The 19,868-nt window shown below is 37.9% G+C and overlaps 1 protein-coding gene across 1 annotated transcript in view; it reads left to right on the top strand.

Moving 5' to 3' along the window:
- LOC134680460 (kinesin-like protein KIF21A) overlaps positions 1 to 19,868 on the top strand; it is a 112,937-nt gene that overhangs the window by 17,176 nt on the left and 75,893 nt on the right. The window contains exon 3 of the mRNA XM_063539590.1: positions 11,238 to 11,466. Within this exon, the coding sequence (XP_063395660.1) occupies positions 11,238 to 11,466 (229 nt within the window). The remainder of the gene's footprint in view (positions 1 to 11,237; positions 11,467 to 19,868) is intronic.

The following is a 19,868-nucleotide window of genomic DNA, read 5'->3' as shown; positions in this document are numbered from 1 at the left end:
AGTGTCTAACAAGATGATCGCTTAATTAAGATTAGTACTTGAAGTCTGAGAAATACTCGTATCATCAAGATGTAGATTAGCAACTAGCAAGAAATGAAGTTGAGAATTTTCATGGAAACAGCGATACTCTTGGTTAAGTAATAAAATGTAGTCTTTCTCGCTGTGCTATTTTAACGGTGTGATATTGCGTTTATGTATACAATTGCTGTACAATTAACTGTACATAAGGAATCTAATGATACATTTTTTTTTCTTTTTGGAAGCTAAAAAAGCGACTTATACTTTGAAACAGAAGTTTTATATTTTTATATAAATCTGTATATTTTTAGTTTTCAATTTACTGTGATAAATTGCTTAATTCCTACCTCAAAATTTTGTTATAAAATTCAATATGTTCATCATCCCAATATTAACTATTCTATGACCATATTCGCTTGGCAATGTCATGAGCTCAATGAGCACGGATTCCCCCGCAGGAACTAAGCATCACTACAAAGCGTCCACGATTGAATTATGCCTGCAGGAAGGACCAATTATGCGTCCCGCCAACAGGCCGTGACCCTTCGAGACGCGTTAGCTATTAAAAGGCATCCCATACCACATCCTATCCTAGTATACAGTCTTATGAGTTTGTTGACTGATGCACCTGGTTATGCATACATACAAATTAAATGGGACTTTTTATAGTCTCCCTACAACCGAACATCAGCATACAGGCCAATTAGAACGAACATTAGTAGTAGGTAGTATTCACTTTATTGTACACAACACAGGTTTAGGTACATAAAATTTACTGAAATAGAGATACAAAGGCAAACTTATCCCTATACGGGATCTCCTCCAGCTAACTTTCGACGCGACGAGGTCAAATACAAGGTGTAACATGAGAAAACCGAATAATTTTAACACGCATTTCTGAGGTCAAAAGAAGGAAAAAATGTAATATGAGTTTAGGTCAATTACGCCAAAAAAAAATTTTTTTGTTTTGATTTTTAATTTTTTTTTTATGTATTTGTACATGATACAGATATTTGTTCCTGAGTCATGGGTGTTTTCTATGTATTTAAGTATTTGTATATTATATATATCGTTGTCTGAGTACCCACAACACAAGCCTTCTTGAGCTTACTGTGGGACTTAGTCAATCTGTGTAAGAATGTCCTATAATATTTATTTATTTATTTTATTTATAAAAAATAAATGTTATTGGTAAACTTCTTACTTAAAATTGATCTTTACATTTTTTTTCGTAAAACCTTCTTTTTGCGAAGTTTTACTTGTCATTTTTTGACATCTATCAATAAGGATATTTAGACTACGTCCCATAGCAGCAACATCACCATCAAAAAGGCCTTTTACATTATGTAACAACAAAAACTTGTTTATTTTTAAATTAACATTATCTCTGAAACTAGGCGTTTTTTTTAAAAAGTTTATAGGACATTTTTGTCTCTAAATATGATCAGGAATACGCTGATAAAATTATTCGGTTTACTCATGTTACACCGTGTATAATATCATACTTATGTACTTGCTGATACTCGTAATACAATACATTACTAATATTGGAAATAACTTTAGGTGCTGTAATCTAGTAATTATACCTTTGTTGCGTTAAATTTCTCCTTGAGTATATCTATCTGGTTGTCATTGAGATATAAATACAATTTAGCAAACATTTTAAGTCATTTTAACGTCTGTAGACGGTTAGGAAAACGCGGCTTTACTAACGCTACGCAGTTTCCACGAAAACAAAAGAATCCAGTGGTTCTTCGCGTCAATAACTGTCGTCCACTGTTAATGACAGTTCTTAAGCCTTATTACAAGGCCATAAAGTTCATGGTTAGTTAGCATATTGCTATTTGCTAAACAACTTACTTCAAGCGACATCCTACATGCATGTTGCAGTTTTACTGCTACAACCGAAATACCGCAAGCGCCTACAATATCCACATACAAAACAGCAACACTCTTAACTGTCCATCGGTGGACCTTATGCCTCTTGTAATGAGGTTTACCGTTGGACAGTTAACAGTGTGCGCGATGGTACATATCGCTTTTTCATTTGATACCGTCTTAAGACTAAAAGGTAGTAAGTGTAGACCAAAATGTATGGTATTGTGACTTTTTGGATTGACGTTGTGGTAATAGCCAGTGTGAGTGTCGAACAATGAGACATCTCTATTGTGAGCGCTGGCTGCAAGTGCTGCGACTTTGAGTTTTGAGTCCCTGGAATCCACATCTTTAGGGCTCCACTGTGTTTCAGTTCTAATAAGTGCGACTTAACCCATTCAGCGCTAATCACGACACGTTTTCGTTTTCCCTCTACGAAGCATTTCCGCTACATATCGGGAAACCGATGTTATCGGCTGCGACGTAGCGTTACGATCGTAGCTCAGAGGTGAATGTGTTAAGTTTTATTAAAATTAAACATAACACATACCTACACCTTGTCTAGTTCTGCACTTTTCTAGAGAATCCTCAAAAAAAACCGACTCGTCTGAAAAAAAAACGAATTACTTCTTAATTTGATATCACGTGGTACGGCTGCGTCACAGATGATTTAAAATACGAATATTTGGGCAAATATGGCTCAGCGATCCATAATCTATGCGCTTGGTAAGCTTATAGAACTGTCGCCCAGGAAATAAAGAAAGCCAGCGTACAAGTAGTTTAAGCTAATTTTACGGTTAAACTCACGTGTTTTTAGTCACTCGCACGACATGTTTCGGAGACCCTATCTCCATTTCTAGCACAACAGTGCATAAGCAGGCGTGGCTCACTCCGCGATTTCGTCGCTTTGCTACAGGTAGCTAAAAGTACATCCGTTCGGCCCCAATTTTGGGGTTTGCCATAAGCCGCGCGTGGCGCTGTCGCCTCCTAGCGGCCATGTCTTTGCTGATCGTAACAGACGCGTTTTGTGAGGGAGTGAGTCTTCTGTAGCACTATTATTTATTCTGTGGCATAAGTGAGTAGCGGTCACGACGGGCGGGCGGCGGGCGTCACGTACTGCTGCTCGCCGCACAAGGAACAAAGAGCCCGTATATAGGTTTTTTCAAGAAATTCTCGTTGAAGATGCTCTATTGTTCTAATCTTACGGATAACACAAGTAATGTTTAACATGGTGTATATTGATAAATGTATCGGGGTTATAGCGTGTTGCATATAACGCGAGTAATAATTTATACGATTTACATGCTATTGATGCAAACCAACACAATAGAATTGAAAGTGAGAAGTAGGTAGACGTTGAAATCTCTCCTGACAACATCATGCTGTCAAAAGATTTCATCTTTGTTTATTATTTAGGTACAGTCATTGGCAATAATATCTTTTGCAATAAAGCACGCGAAAATATATGGCACGCTCTCATGGCGCTGCAAATAAGATTCTTCAAAATATTTTTGCGTCTTTTGTTGCGCAAGATATTATTGCCTCTGATGTGAATGTGACTGACTGACTAACTGTACAAGTAATCAAGTAAGCAACCTTCATGTGACACCTTTGAAGTAGCATGTTCACACAGACAGGCCAGGCCTGTGCACCGAAAATACCGAATGACCGCAAAAGAGGTAACTAAATACCACCATTTGAAATTGTAGATTGGTAATTCTATATTTAAAGTCACCTCAGATTGAGCCAAAAATACTTCCACACATCAAATGCACTGCCCATTCATGTAAGCGATGTGTCTTGCATGCTTCATTAGCGGACCACACATGCACTTACCCGCACGTAGCCGGCTTAGCAACTAAACGACGTAAGTGCATAAGCATATGCATGCAGAGGCAAGTAAGTAGCGCAGGAGCATCGCGACAGTATCTCGCGGGCAAGTTACTATCCTTCTTTTTAGGACTCCGTACCTAAAGGGTACAAACGGGACCCTATTACTTAAGACTCCACTGTCCGTCTGTCTGTTACCAGGCTGTATCTCATGAACCGTGATAGCTAGACAGTTGAAATTTTCACAGATGATGTATTTCTGTTGCCGCTTTAACAACAAATACTAAAAAGGAAATAAAATTAATATTTAAGTGGGGCTCCCATACAACAAACGTGATTATTTTGCCGTTTTTTGCGTAATTTATAATTATTGACATTACACTAAAGATTTTTGATCATCTCAGCCATAAGACGTCCACTGCTGAACATAGGCCTCAAAGATTTTTGATGTTATAAAAAAATTCTATATAATTCTATAAGTTATCACCCCGCGAGGAGTAAGATCACGCTCATTATGTAAGGATGGCCATATTCCTCTTAAGACTTTCCAGTTGTGAATATAGTACGAATCAGTTATAGCAACGCTTCCTTATATAAGTAGAACTTCCGCTTTTGCCCATAGCCGCGGTAATTGTAAATGTCGGCAAAGCTGTTTCATTTGACAGGTGCACGACTGCACGCCGTTTTGATTGAACTTTTCGTTTAAGGTGGTTCGCCTAGGTTACTCAAAACTTAACTCTCGCTAGATGGCACCAATTTCAGATTTTATTTTTTTGTGAAATGGTCTTGGTATTTGTATACTTAAAAGTATGTTTCGCGCACTTTTTAAGTAAATATTGAACTATTAGAATAAACATTGAATACTTCATTGTGCAAAAACCACCTTTTTAATTCGACGGAGTGTTGCTGTCACGCTTTTTCCTACTATTACTCACACATGCAAACAGTGTTTCCGTGATCCTTGTAGTAGACAATTTCACACAACGTAAGTATGTTGCAATAGCGTAACGGTATGTTCGTGGAAATACGTGCAAGAGGATTGGGGTTCAAGACTGGTGCGAGTAGGTAATTTCTTTTCGTTTCTCCTTTGTGTTATCTTACCTTTAAACGAGCAATTATTATATATATAATTATTTATTTATATACATATTTGGATGGTATCAGAAACGGCTCTAACGATTTCGATGAAATTTGCTATAAGGGGTTTGATCTCTTAGCTAGGTCTATGAGAAAACGCGCATTTTTGAGTTTTTATGTTTTCTAAGCTTTGGTCGGTCTCCCAGATATTCAATCTCCGCTTGGCAACTAATCCCAGAATTGGCATGCGCACTAGTTTTTACGAAAGCGACTGCCCTGACCTTCCAACCCAGAGAGTAAACTTATTTGGATTAGTCCGGTTTCCTCACATTGTTTTCTTTCACCGAAAAATAGGTATCGGTGTGTAAATAGGTAGGTATCAAATGCTATTTCGTACAAAAGTTCGAAAAATCATTGGTACGAACCGGGGTTAGAACCCGTGACCTCCGAATTGCTTTCGGCTAGGCCAGCAGCGCTTCCCCCACATACTCAGTGTTATCAGGTTTTTTAAAAATCAAAAACGATTACTTATGAAAGCAGAAGAATATAAATGATCGTATTAGATTTATAATTGTTACATATTTGCCGTAACTAATTTTTAAAATGTGTTTTTCAATTAAAATACACGTCAAGATTGTTTACCTTATTTCTAATGCTAAAAAAAACAAACTATAGTAATAATTGTGTTTTTCATTCATAGACAAAATCCATTATTTTTAACCACAGGAAATTTTATACACTACTTTTTAGGGTTCCGTACCCAAAGGGTAAAACGGGACCCTATTACTAAGACTTCGCTGTCCGTCCGTCCGTCCGTCCGTCCGTCCGTCCGTCCGTCTGTCACCAGGCTGTATCTCACGAACCGTAATAGTCCGTAATAGACAGTTGAAATTTTCACAGATGATGTATTTCTGTTGCCGCTATAACAACAAATACTAAAAACAGAATAAAATAAAGATTTGAATGGGGCTCCCATACAACAAACGTGATTTTTGACCAAAGTTAAGCAACGTCGGGAGTGGTCAGTACTTGGATGGGTGACCGTTTTTTTTTTGCTTTTTTTTGTTTTTTTTTTTTTGCATTATGGCACGGAACCTTTCGTGCGCGAGTCCGACTCGCACTTGCCCGGTTTTTATTGCAGTGAAGATGTCCTGATTGTAAAAATCAGAGAGATTAGGTAGAGTATAATTACTAATTATCTTTGTAAAAATAAAACAATACGTGTAGCCCATACTTAATAATCGATTTATGATAATAAGAAAACTTAAATAAAAATAAAAAAACAATACGAAATTTAGGTGTAACAAAAATACAAAAAGTTATGTTCCAGCATACAATGACTGGGGATCGAACCGGGAATCTTCCGTTTGCAAGCAAAAAAGCGACTGTTTGCATAACACGCCATGATAGTTCTTAGCTAAGCTGACGAACTTCTCGCTTAGGTCAATTAACTACCTGTCAAATATCAGTGTCAACAAAATTGCACTAAACATGACGGCACTCCAAATTCGAGCCGTGGTCAGCCCGGCAACGTCGGAAATGGAATGGCAACGTCGCAAATGTATCTGTACACGACATTTGTGACACACACATACGTAAAATTGATGAAAAGTTAACTATGATTTTTGCATGATTTCTGTATGAAACATTGTTTTCCTGTTAATTTCGCGCAAACGAATATTCGAAAGAAGATAAATGCGAAAATATTTGTGTACTAATAGTGTGTAGTTACTTAATGAGCTTTGATTGAATTTTGTATGAAAAGCGAACCACCTTAAGAAGGTAAACAAATTCCCGCACTTTATTTTTAATCACTGTAGGTACTCATAATTTTAAACCGCGACAAAAAAAGCTATAGTTTGGCAAGAATCACTCAGTGACTCATACTAAGTATATTTTTCTATCACTTGGAATGATATTCCTACGTTTGGTAATGCCATAGATATAAGAATATATACAGATGCCTTCCAAGCGAGCTGTCAGTGGGACCACTTTTTGTTTAGTGTACGATTAACAAAGCGACCCACTTTGCTGTAGCCATGTCGATAAAGTCATATCGATAAACTACCGACATTTCTTGCAATTTTAATTTTACTTCAAAGGTTTAACTATACCTAAAATGAACAAAAACGCTTTTTTTCTTTATTGTGGTTATCAGATCACAATTTTGTAGTCACGCCCCAGGAGAGAACCAAGGGAAAGTTCAGATATTTAATTAAAATACATAAATACCTATTAAAATAGGTGGTCCGCAATAATTGAATTATTTTATTACATTATAATATATTCATTATCCATTAACATTTCAATTATGTTTATGTTTAACGAAGATATTGAAGCTTCAATTAATCGCTATTTCGTTCCGCTGTGTAGCGTTTATCGATATATAACATGATTAAAATCGACTTTTCACATCCCTAAAAGAGCACACATATACGTTTTTACGCACACATGCACAACCCGCCCAAGTAACACACAAGCAGGATAATAGAGTAAAATTATCATCTTATTCAAATTAAGATTGCATAAATTTTGTGTATATGCGGTGGAAATTACTAAATTCGGAATAAGAAAATATGTGGGCCTAGTGGGGCCTTTATACCAATAAATGCTGAATAAATTTTGCATAGTATCGGTTTTGCATGTTAAAGCTGAATAATACTTATTTCTTACACAGTTACTTAGACATTATTCAGCTTAAAGCATTTGTGGTTACTAAAAGCTGCATAATAGCAGCATTAGCAGCAATTAGCTGTATATATTCTGTGTTGTATGATTTTAAGCAGACAATATTAAGAAAAATGTGATAGTGGCTACTAAATGCTGAAAAGAAGCGTCGGTGAAGACTTTCAACTGTATAAAAGCGGTTGCAGTTTCTGTTTTAACGCTAGTTTTTGAATAAAGGTGGACGCTATTACTGGAAGCTGTAATAAAATCCACATATTATTTGTTATTCAGTAGCTGCATATATGAGTTAATTATGGCTTTTATTGACATAACGTCTGAATAATAAACACTAAAACAACACTTATAGATAAGTTATAGCGATTTTAGTACACATATACTATATTTTCTTGCTAAAAGCTGCAAAATGAACGCAATGAGAAGCGCTATTCAAACTACTGCTTAGTATCAACAAGTGCGCAGTGGAGAGGGTTCCGTAGCTTTATACACGGTCAACAGTGCTACTTGAGTCTGATTGCTTTGAGCTTGAGCGTGTTTTTATTTTATTTTGAACGCATCAAGAATAAATACGCATATTCTTTAAACCAACCATTATTTAAAAAATCGAGGTTTAGTTTTCTTAACAATTCTCTTCGATTGGTTAATTTACACAAGATGCATAGTCCTTTTAATTAGAGATGCACCGGATATCCGGTTACTATCCGGCCTATCCGGCCACTATTTTACTATCCGGCCGGATACCGGATAGTGACCTTCTATTCGGCCGGATACCGGATAGTAACATTGCATGATTTCGGAGTAAACAAATTGGATTTAAGAAACAGACACGGTCGTAATCGTACTTGTTTATTATTTTAAAACAATTTAATTATTCCACTGACTTGCACGCGCACTCATTTCGAACCTAGAAATGAGTCCGCGCGAACGTTTACTAGGAAACAGGTCAAACCTGCAGAATGCGCACCTGAAAAACCGAAATGTAGGTATAGTTCCGCCGGCCGAATATCCGGCGGCCGGATACCGGATATTCGGCCAGTGTCCAGGCCGGATATCCGGAATCCGGCCAAACAACTATCCGTTGCATCTCTACTTTTAATGACGTAAAACAATTGCTAGTTACCATCGTAAACACTGTTAACTGACCATTTTCATACCTTACTGCAACGAGATAAAGTTTACCAATGGCCATTTAAGGTTGTTGTTAGTTGGCAAACAATGTGTCAAATGCCAGTTATTCATATTGTTGCATTAAAAAGTTGTAGACTGGACTGGGTATGAGAAAAATAAAATAATCACCCTCATAGCGAAATCGATTCTCCTGTCGATTTTGAACAGACTGTTTTTAGTTTTCAAGTGGGTCTACTCATACCCATCCCACACTGTACTCGTACTCATACCTAAACAATACTGCCCATATCAAACTATACTTAATTGTACTCATACCCGTGATACCCGCTACTAATATGAATGAATGAATCATATACCCTCATCTTCGCACCTATACCATATTCATATTCATACCATACTCGTAACCAATACCACTCATACTATATACATCTTCGTACTCACGTCGTACATCTTTGCGTTACCTTTACCTACTACATATTTGTCGGAACAAATAACGGAAAAAATAACTGTGTAAACTGCCGTGCCCCCAGATTTATCATATAACTTATATATTATATCGCGTTTATAATATTAGTGGGAAGTAGGATTGAATATTGCCCGTGTTACATACCTATAATGTTTTATCATCAAAGTAGTGAGGATCTATGTGGTTTTTACTATTTGTGTATAGAACCCTGATAGGCTTTAATATTGAGAAAACAATTACTATTATACTGATGTTATTCAAAACTTGTTGTGTTAAGACCATTATTATCTAACATGTTGCTTAGTAACGCGAATAATGTGAATGCTTATTCAGAAATTAGCACAATAATAGCTGTGGCAGCAGCTTATATTCAGCACAGTCGGACGCCATTACGGTTGCTCACTTTCTAACCTCTACAATTATATAGGAATTGAAAATGAACTGAAAAACCCATTTTATTCATTTATAAAACTAGTTTTATCGTAGCATAACTTGTTAAAGTACATTTTCTATCACTAAAACATCTAAACAAAGCAGAAAAATTACAAATTTAAATGTGGAGTAGTAAATTTTCTATATTTACTTTTGAAACGGTGCATTATTTACGCGGCGCTTTAAATTTTTTAATAAAATGCATATATATATTAACAGTAAAGTCGCATGCGCAATGAAATTGAAGTTATGTAAACATCAAATAAATATATGGGTGATGTCCTCCTTATTTTGTAAGTTTTCACTGCAGACACTACACTTTGACACGAGTTCACAAATTAAAATGGAAGACAAATCATTGATTTAACACAAATATCTGAATATATTTGCTGTAAAAGTGCACTTTGGAACCAAAAACTTCATAACGTGTGAATAACTGATTCATTGTGTACAAAGCTGGATAACTTTGGTTTAAAAGCGGAATATAAGCTTTTGACAGCCTCTATACAAGTGTTATTCAGCGATTCAATGTGTGGGCATACACTTATATAGCTATTACATTACTGTTATTCAGAAATAAGCGGCGTGGGCAATGCCCACTTTGCGCCCAAACCTTCTGTATAACGTCTGTATAACGCTTATTCAGCTGTTATACAGCTACCTTATTCAGCATTAAGTACGGCATGCTCTATTATTCAAACAATATTCAGCTACGTTGTGTTACTTGGGCGGGTCGCCTAAAAAGGGGCCACTTGGATTTGAAGTCCATCTTGTCAACAGTATAGTTGTCCTTTTTTGACAAATGGCATTTTAAAAGAGCGAGGAGAGAGAAATGATACTAGTTGCTGCGCCGTCAAATAGAACAATAAAGGTAGGGGCCTTGGGTAATGCAATCAACTCCAAACTAAACTTTGTGTAACTTCAAGTAAAAAAAAAACAAGGCTGTAAGTTAGGTACTCGACTGTTATGCTACGTTGAGACATTATTCTAACAACATTAGCTACACCACCATAAGTATTCCCAGTTCTCCATACTTGTTACGGATTTCTAGGTCCTACTTAGATTGGTCCGACGTAATGCCCCGGTAAATGGAAATCACAGGGCTGACGTCGCGTGCGGTGCACATTGCAGCCATTACCTCGGCTAACAATGGAAACTGTGTCAGATTCAAAGAGAGTTTAGTTGCGTGCCTCTATGTACTAGGTTTATAAATAGACTAAAGTTAGCTTAAAGTCAATGGAGCCAAGAGCCAAGCTTAGAGAATTTAGTAGCTGGAGACGCCTTGTCTGTCATTTTCTGTACAAAACAGTCTGCCGATTTTTGCGGGTGAGGGGCACGTCAGATGTATGGCTTTTTGTACGTATTTAATGTACAAATAGCCATGTCACATAAACCTTGCACAAAGTTTGCACAATTGTGCAAGGTTTTCGGCAGAGGGGTATAAGCTATTAAATGCGACTCCAGTTATTAAATGCTCTAAGGAGCCATCGACTCTTTTAAAACGATTATACCATTAACTGCATAAGTGCAGAGCCATCCATGTCACTAAAGGTTTCTGTGTGCAAAAGGATTAGGTGTTTTAGTGAAGGTGCTTACTGCCAGGCTAGATCCCAGATCTAGACATCTATATCATCTCTCTAAGGACATTTGAAGATCCACAGTCATAGGTTAATATGAATATATACTCTCCATACAAAACACCAACTAACTCCACCTCTCGTTTCAGGATACGGCCGCAAACGCCAGCAGAGATCGTCGAAGGCTGCGCGATATGCGCGCGCGCGGGCGGCGCGGCCGGCGACGGCGGTGTAGCCCTGGGCGCTGAACGGGCCTTCACCTTCGACTTCGCTTTCGAGCCTAGCGTCGACCAGCAAGAGGTGTATGAAACATGCGTCAGGAAGCTGGTGGAGGCGGCTCTCGATGGCTACAACGCCACTGTTCTGGCTTATGGACAGGTTAGTAGTACCTACTAGAAACATACACTAAAAGTTTTAGACTCAAGAGTCTCCGATTTTGGAGCTTTGGACAGAGGCTACAACGCCACAGGTTTGGCTTATAGACAAGTTAATACTAGAAACCAAACCCGAAATTACCTAATTGTTGTCTGGTGCGTGACCTAGAGGTGGCTACAGATGGATATAGATATAGAGTTGACTCTCGTCTCGATATATTATCCTTTGAACTGAGTACCTATTGACTACTATTTACAAGTAGGGTAGTAGGCGAAGTTCGAAATATGTGCAAAAGAATTTGGAAAAGACGTAGAATTCGTAGAAAGTACGTAGAAATCGTAGAAAGTACGTAGAATTCGTAGAAAGTACGTAGTATTCGTAGAAAGTACGTAAGTCGTGGACGTCGCAAGGAGATTTATCCCACGAGTATCCTAGCCCTATGCTTATAGTTTTGTATTAATCGACAGTTTATAAGCTTCGAAAAACGCAAAGGTCTAGTTGTATTATTTTATAGTCTCTTTATGTAACCACTAATTAATTGTCTTTCTGTACTTGCTGTGTCAGTGCACTCACTCTAATTGCGGCATCTGTCTAAACGGCTTAATCGGACGAGCGCGAGCGTGCTAAAACAATGAAGAATTATAACAATGTTTCCGTGATGATTTGCGGCAAAAACGCTAATTATGAAGTAATACCGTACTATAACAGAATCCACGATATGCGGGCGGTGGACGGTATATTTTATCAATCAATTAGTAGTATTAGTACATTCCGTATTCCATAGGCATTCAAAGTCGAAACAAGCAAGCCAAATGTATAGCATTTGTAATGATTCTATAAAATTATGATTTTTATAATAACACATTTGTTCTGTTTAAATCAGTGCAAAAAATTAGCTTATTCGGACTTTACATTAGTTTTATTCTTGCGACAGACACAATTGGGAGCTGAATGTTCCCCGTGAAATTGAGTAGAAATAAAAAAAGGAAAATAATAGGTACCCATTTGCATCTAATAACGACCTGACATCAAATAAATTTGGATGATGTTAAAAGTAAAACATACTGCATCATTGTAAAAATTTAAACCAATACTTACATAACCTGTTGGTGTATTAATATCTAAACAAGCAGTGGAAAAGAGTCGCCATCTTTAATGGTCTAGCCACTCTAGTCAATATGGGAGCGGCGACCGTCAGTCTAGCAGGTGTTACAATTGGCTCGAGGCGAACATTTGCCCGTTTTGATGTATTAGCTCGCTTATCGAATATCCTGTCTGTTATTACACTTATTGCACTCCAGGCAAATACAAATTGCGTGTGTCATTTGCTCAGTGATTAAGGGTGATGTATCATAAAAGGTGCATCAATGCATTTAATTTTTGTGGAGCAACAGTGAGCAACACAAGGTAACTGCTGTGTGAATGCACCTTAACTATCTAAAGTGTCGTGGACGTCAGCTGCCGCTCCGTTTGTGGATTGAGATATATGGACAGTAACCACCCGGATCTTAAACACGTAGACAAAAAAGTATTTCCTCTTGATTTTTCTATCTGTTACTTACACCATAGAAGCGGCAGCTGATGTTCACAGATCTTAAGATATACTTGCATGTTTCTATAATCTATTTTTTAAGCTTCGTGTGGCTTCGTCCACTAGTTTTCAACATTCACGGAATTACAAAGTGAAAGAAAAACAAACCTAACCTTACAGTTGTTAGGAAAGGTGTACAAAACGAACTTTTAGCAAACATTTTCTCAAGTCGCATGCATAGTTCTAACCAACGCCTGTACTTAATTCCAAAAAGACGTAATGTCACAGACGTTCCAACAATCCTCCGCCTTTGTGTACACTAGAAAGGGTTCTTGACCCGTTGCATAATGAAGGCAACTGCAAGTATTGTTCAGGGACGCTATTCTGTACACCAACCACAATCGGTAAACCAGTATTAGAACACCTAGAACCGTAAAAACGTTGCAGAGCGGATCCCTTTGTTTGACATAAGTAGTTATTGAAAGTCATAATGCAATATATGATTGTCAGACTGCTGTATTCGAACTTCAAGATATTCACAAGAGACGACACGTACTAGATCCATTCTAGATACGTTATAGTTTAGATATCAACTAGTTCTCTTTTGCAGCGCAATTCGGGCAACCAATGTCACTTTTACGTTAGATAGAGTAAGATATCTATTAGATGTGAATTGGATCTCTAAGCCATATCCTGTGGAAATCGTTCAAGAGTATCTCCAGAATCGCGCAAATGTCAAATTTGACAGGTTAGATCTTAAACATATCGTTATCATATCTTGGTGATGTCTAAAAGATATCTAATAGATATCTATTTCAAAAGCTGAATCAGGCCCAGAATGTCATTAGTAATAATTCTGAAACCGTTAACTTCTCAGGATTTATGCTATAGATAGGTTAGGTTAGCTTTGTTTTATGGCAATCCTGAAAAGTTACGCGTTTCTGAGAAAAACCAAATTATGACTAATGAAAATGCGGACAAACAATACAATATGACTTCAAACTTTATGGGAAACAACAGAGACCCGTTGCAGAACCGTAGTTCATACTTAAAATGGTTTTGTATTGAGAATAATAGCAGGTGTAATTTTAACATTCGGGTCAACCTTCCGTTCACAATTTGGAGACTTCTAAAACAATGCAAAAACAGCAGTTTCTTGTGTTGATGATTGTTCTGATAAGTGTTTGATTCGAACAATAGTCGCGATTTGAGTTGGAACAGCTATGAATTAAGCTGTGAGGCTTTTGGTTCTATACATGGAGCAATTCCGACATTAATGGTTATTGCTTTTATTAAAACAGGGTTAAAAATAGGTTTTAGGGTTCAAAATGCGAAGTTAGCCGCAGGTAATGTGTAAGCTGCTTTATAGCTACGATATTTTCAAAGGAATACAATATAATTTTCTGTAATGAGTAATTTTTTAGAAAATCGCTCTGCGCAAAATTACTTACATCAGTGGAATCTGTCTAAGCTAACTTTGCACAGACTTAAACGTCAAAACAAAATCTGATGAAAAAACGGTTTTTTTTCCATCAGATTTTGATCATTTATTGTGTCTATTTTTTCTTTTTCCTTGTTTTTTTTCTCTGTTACTGTATGTTTTGCGACAATAAATGACTTTTTTTTATCAATTGTGGTTTGATAGATAGATTTCCATATATTAAGAGAGAATAAGAGCAACCATTTGTCGTGAATAATCTTTCCCTGCGTTACGAAAACGAATGTTACCTTCGTAACTCAGCGAAAAAATCTATTTCTTTTTATTTTGACAAATAGAGATTCAGTATTTATTCCGCCCAGAATGAAACACTCTTCAAACCTATAGTTCGTTTTTTTTAGCATTAGAAAGAACTTTCAAGAAAGTACGCGATCTTGACATGTCTTTTAATTGAAAAACGCTTATTAATAATCAAAAGCTATTACTTATGAAAGCAGAAGAATATAAATGATCGTATTAGATTCATAATTGTTACATATTTGCCGTAACTTATTTTTAAAATGATTTTTCAATTAAAAGACACATCGAGACTGTTTACCTTATTTCTAATGCTAAAAAAACGAACTATACCTACGAAATTTTTATCCAAATCTAAAGAAAAAGAAAAATCGTCGACAAATTTAAATAATGGCCCACTTAGGGGCTATTCATAAATTACGTCATTTCACATTAGGGGGGGGGGGTCTGGACATCGGATGACGGTAGCATGAAGTAGGAGGAAATGGGGTCATTTGAAGCATGATTTTTGGATGATTATAGGGGGGGGGGATCAACAATCGTCAAAAATCGATGACGTAATTTATGGACAGCCCCTTACGTCTTTTTAAAACTAAAGTACTTATCAGATCTGCCAAAAGACACCGACTCATTTGCCAAATTAAAGGTAAGGTCACTGACCAGCTAACATCAAACATTTAAAAGAAGAATGCTGTAACCTTACACTACTTGTACATATTACACTGATCATTCGTAATCCTTATTGCAACCGCATAAGGTATACCAATACTCAATTAAACGTGCCGCTGTTACGTATACTTACGACCATTCGCCTCTAAGCTATCCGATTACCGGCTTAAACGCTTAAAGGAAAATAGGATTAACAGTGTATGTATTACACTGTTACTTGAGACGAATGTCGCTTGCAGTTATTGGAAGTAGAGGGCCTACTGCGAACACAAGTTCTCAAATTGCGGCCATCTTTCTCTGTCACTCTGATTACGCCTTAATTGGAGTAAAAGAGAGAGATGTCCGCAATTTGCGAATAACGTTGTTCGCGGTAAGCCCTCAGATCCGAGACCGCCTGGCTACTCTGCGATCTTGTGACCCACATTGACAATGTTACTGGTTTTAAAGGTCGTGATACTTTAATTTTTACGATTTTGCCTTTTACGTCAATGGGAGGACGTAGGTACTCGTAAAGATAGTATTTCATTCAAAAATCTGCAAGTTGTTACTTTTAATAGTCGTTTTATCGCATTCCAGAGGGCCTACCGCCAACATCTAATAAAAAAATTTCGTTGTAGGGCCTCTGATACTAAAATCACAGTTCGATTGGTCAATCTAGTGTCTAATTTGCCCAATTCAAGTGTAACTATCGAACAAAAACATCTGATTCCCTGGAAATTGACAAAGTTTAGTAATTATAAAATAGGTACTCTAGAAAATCGAATTGAAACCGCCTCAAACTCGGGACTCGGAGTACCAACCAAAAGAATACCAACTGAGCCACCAAGACTTACCCCGAAGCCGAATCCTTCTTTTACATTATAGGTACTATACAGGTCTAAGGATCTTTGGTGTCGTATGATCACAGATGGCCATGTCATGCGCAGATCATATAAAGTTACGACAAGCAGAACCGGGGCCGTGACAATGCTCGGGTTAGCGCACACTGTATTTGACGCCAGTGTGGGTGGCCCCTAAGGTTCTTGAGTGTGTGATCTCAGATGGCAATGTCATGCGCAGATCATATATAGTTACGACAACAATCCTGCCGTGAAGGGCGGAACCGGGGCCGTGACTGCGTTAAGGTTAGCGCACACTTATGAACTCAACGGGTCAGTCTTCTAGGCAATACTAGGCAAGCAAGGCTTAGGTAGTCTGGGCAATGATCAGGTACATCAGAAACACTATCCTGCTCATGCTCCTGCCGCTGCCCTAGATTGCTGTTAGACCCGGTTTTATGTGTTTAATTTAATAAGGATTTATTTTTAAACCACGCGTTTTAACCAAAATTTCGCACTCCGCGCGCACTTACATCTTGCCGGCATCTCTATCTTCCAGTCCAGATGGCACTGCTCTTAACGGCCATGACTAAACTGGCGGCCTAGGAAGGTGACGGTCGCTATCGGTTCGCCATCGAATCGTTTTGTGTCTCTCTATTACTCTTCCATATTAGTGTGACAATGACAGTTGCATTTCGTTCGCTACGTAGCGTTAGCGATTGGGGTGTTGTCTACGGGGCCTGGGTAGAAAAATTGGGTAGAAACCTCTGCGAAACTGAGACTATTCCTTTAAACCTTAGTCTTCCGTTGATCCTATACCATGACGTTCTAGATATAGATTACTGTCTTTCCATGCAATATTAAATATGAAGGTACTACTGGTGCAGTGTGCTATAAGTGTGCATTAGCCTTAATTGTAACTGGTAATTAGTGCATCTGTTGCCTTTGAGAAAATACCTTATATAGAGATACATATATAACTATAATATGTATATAACTCAGCCTTCTAAGGACAGCCTAGAAAGGCTGAGCTATATTAAGAACTTTACTTTAGAATCTTTAAATTTAAACGTGTAACTTGTAGAACAAGTAAAGTACCCAAAGGGTGAAAGTAATTGCTTTCCTCATGACTGAGGGTCGCGGCCGTATGAGATTATTATGTGCACCAAGGTGGCTCTCCTTCATTCTGCACTATTTTGCCGTGGTAATAACAGACCCCCTAATTCTGCAGTAAACCCGGCCTTCAATACTCGTAACATTAAGGGCCAGTTTCACCAACCACATATGACAGACTGATCACCTTCAGCCGACGCGCCCCGGCGCCTTACTATGAAACTTTCCATACATAATTCAGCGCACTCTTTAACAATACGAACAGTTTGGTGCAACCGACCCTAAATCTACCAAACTTGGATCAACTGACGCTAATGTCAAAGTTAGAAAGTGTCGCGTGTCGAACGCTATTTAGTCGTACAAATTACATAATTGCACACTTATAAGTTGCAATAAAAGTGTTTGTTGCGGTTGATTACAATCTAAATTATCGGTTATACTAATCTTTAACGGCGAAATTATCGATTATACTAATCTTTAACGGCTAAAGACAGTGACAGGCACAATGGAGGAAAAAGCGGTCAATTTATGAATGCAGAAGACGCTTTCCTGCTTCTGACGAGAGATTTGCAAGGATGCGTAGCGAGACTAGCGAGGAATGATATAGATATAAGCGCTGAGCGAGGATATGAAGTGATTCTATTGGATCTTAACAAACACATGACACAATTCTGGTGGGAACGCAACCTAAGGAACGTGTTGCAAAACTTGCAAATGACAATCGGTGATATATTAGGTTAGGCCTATCTTTATCTATCTGTAGTTTTAAATACAGGTACAAAGGCGAACTTTTAATAGTATGGTATCTTGTGACGTGAGCCACGAGAAAATAGCCTTTAGAATCTATGTTGACCGTATTGTTTAGAATTGCACGATTCAATTGAATATTGGCAAGATGAAAGTGTAAGATAAAACTCGAACGACGGTACTGTGTGCATTTTAAACGGCGCCATTTGGGATTTAAACGAGCTTTAAGACTTGTAAATTGATGTAGTCAGACCGTAAAAAGTCTGCAGCGATTTTGGTAGCCCACGCAGTACAAGTGTCATTTTAAACGTCAAACTCTATGAAATTATGACTTATACATAACACATATTAACTCACATTATAGACGGGTCTAACGCGAATTATATTCAATTACCTTTATTTACCGACGTTTCGACACAGGTTTCACTGGTCGTGGTCGCGGCTCAAATCATATGTATTCAAAACGCGAAAGTTTAAAATATTATACATAACACTTACAGTGCGTGGGCTATCAAATCTACTGCATACTTTGGTTGGTGCAACTATACAGTATTTAGTACAGTCACCTGCCATAATATGTTACAAAACTAGGGCAGGGCCACAAAAACATCTGTCACGATCTTTTATGTAGGGCCATAATAGCATGTCACATATTTTTGCGGCCTTCGAAGAGTAACATATTATTGCGGGTTACTGTACAAGAGTATGAGGTGATTTATGCATAATGTTTACTACTAGCTTCAGTCCGCGACTTCGTTGGCATGGATTAATGATGATGATTGGTAAATAAAATTAAAACCGGGCAAGTGCGAGTCGGACTCGCGCACGAAGGGTTCCGTACCATAATGCAAAAAAAAAAGCAAAACGAAAAAACGGTCACCCATCCAAGTACTGACCACTCCCGACGCTGCTTAACTTTGGTCAAAAATCACGTTTGTTGTATGGGAGCCCCATTTAAATCTCTATTTTATTCTGTTTTTAGTATTTGTTGTTATAGCGGCAACAGAAATACATCATCTGTGAAAATTTCAACTGTCTAGCTATCACGGTTCGTGAGATACAGCCTGGTGACAGACGGACGGACGGACGGACGGACGGACGGACAGCGAAGTCTTAGTAATAGGGTCCCGTAAGTCCCGTTTAACCCTTTGGGTACGGAACCCTAAAAAAAACCGGGCAAGTGCGAGTCGGACTCGCGCACGAAGGGTTCCGTACCATAATGCAAAAAAACAAAAACAAAAAAAAGCAAAAAAAACGGTCACCCATCCAAGTACTGACCCCTCCCGACGTTGCTTAACTTTGGTCAAAAATCACGTTCGTTGTATGGGAGCCCCATTTAAATCTTTATTTTATTCTGTTTTTAGTATTTGTTGTTATAGCGGCAACAGAAATACATCATCTGTGAAAATTTCAACTGTCTAGCTATCACGGTTCGTGAGATACAGCCTGGTGACAGACGGACGGACGGACGGACGGACGGACAGCGAAGTCTTAGTAATAGGGTCCCGTTTTACCCTTTGGGTCCTCCTCCTTAGTCGTACACTCTTGTCAGAGTGGTCGTGGTTATGGGTTGTCCTTTTCTATGTTTATTGTGGCTGTTGCGATACCCGTTTTACCCTTTGGGTACGGAACCCTAAAAACTACACTGTGTCCTCCTTCCCCGAATCTCAAATTTCATCTAAATCGGTTTACCGGATTAAGCGTGAAGAGATATCAGACAGACAGAAATACTTTCGCGTTTTTAAATGTTGTGTGTCTAATATCTATTAGTAAGAATTATAAGCGCGCAAAA

This window comes from Cydia fagiglandana, chromosome 3 (assembly GCF_963556715.1).
Source record: "Cydia fagiglandana chromosome 3, ilCydFagi1.1, whole genome shotgun sequence".
NCBI lineage: Eukaryota > Metazoa > Arthropoda > Insecta > Lepidoptera > Tortricidae > Cydia > Cydia fagiglandana.
Note: the sequence above shows the minus strand (reverse complement) of the source record. Positions and strands in the feature narration are given on the sequence as shown.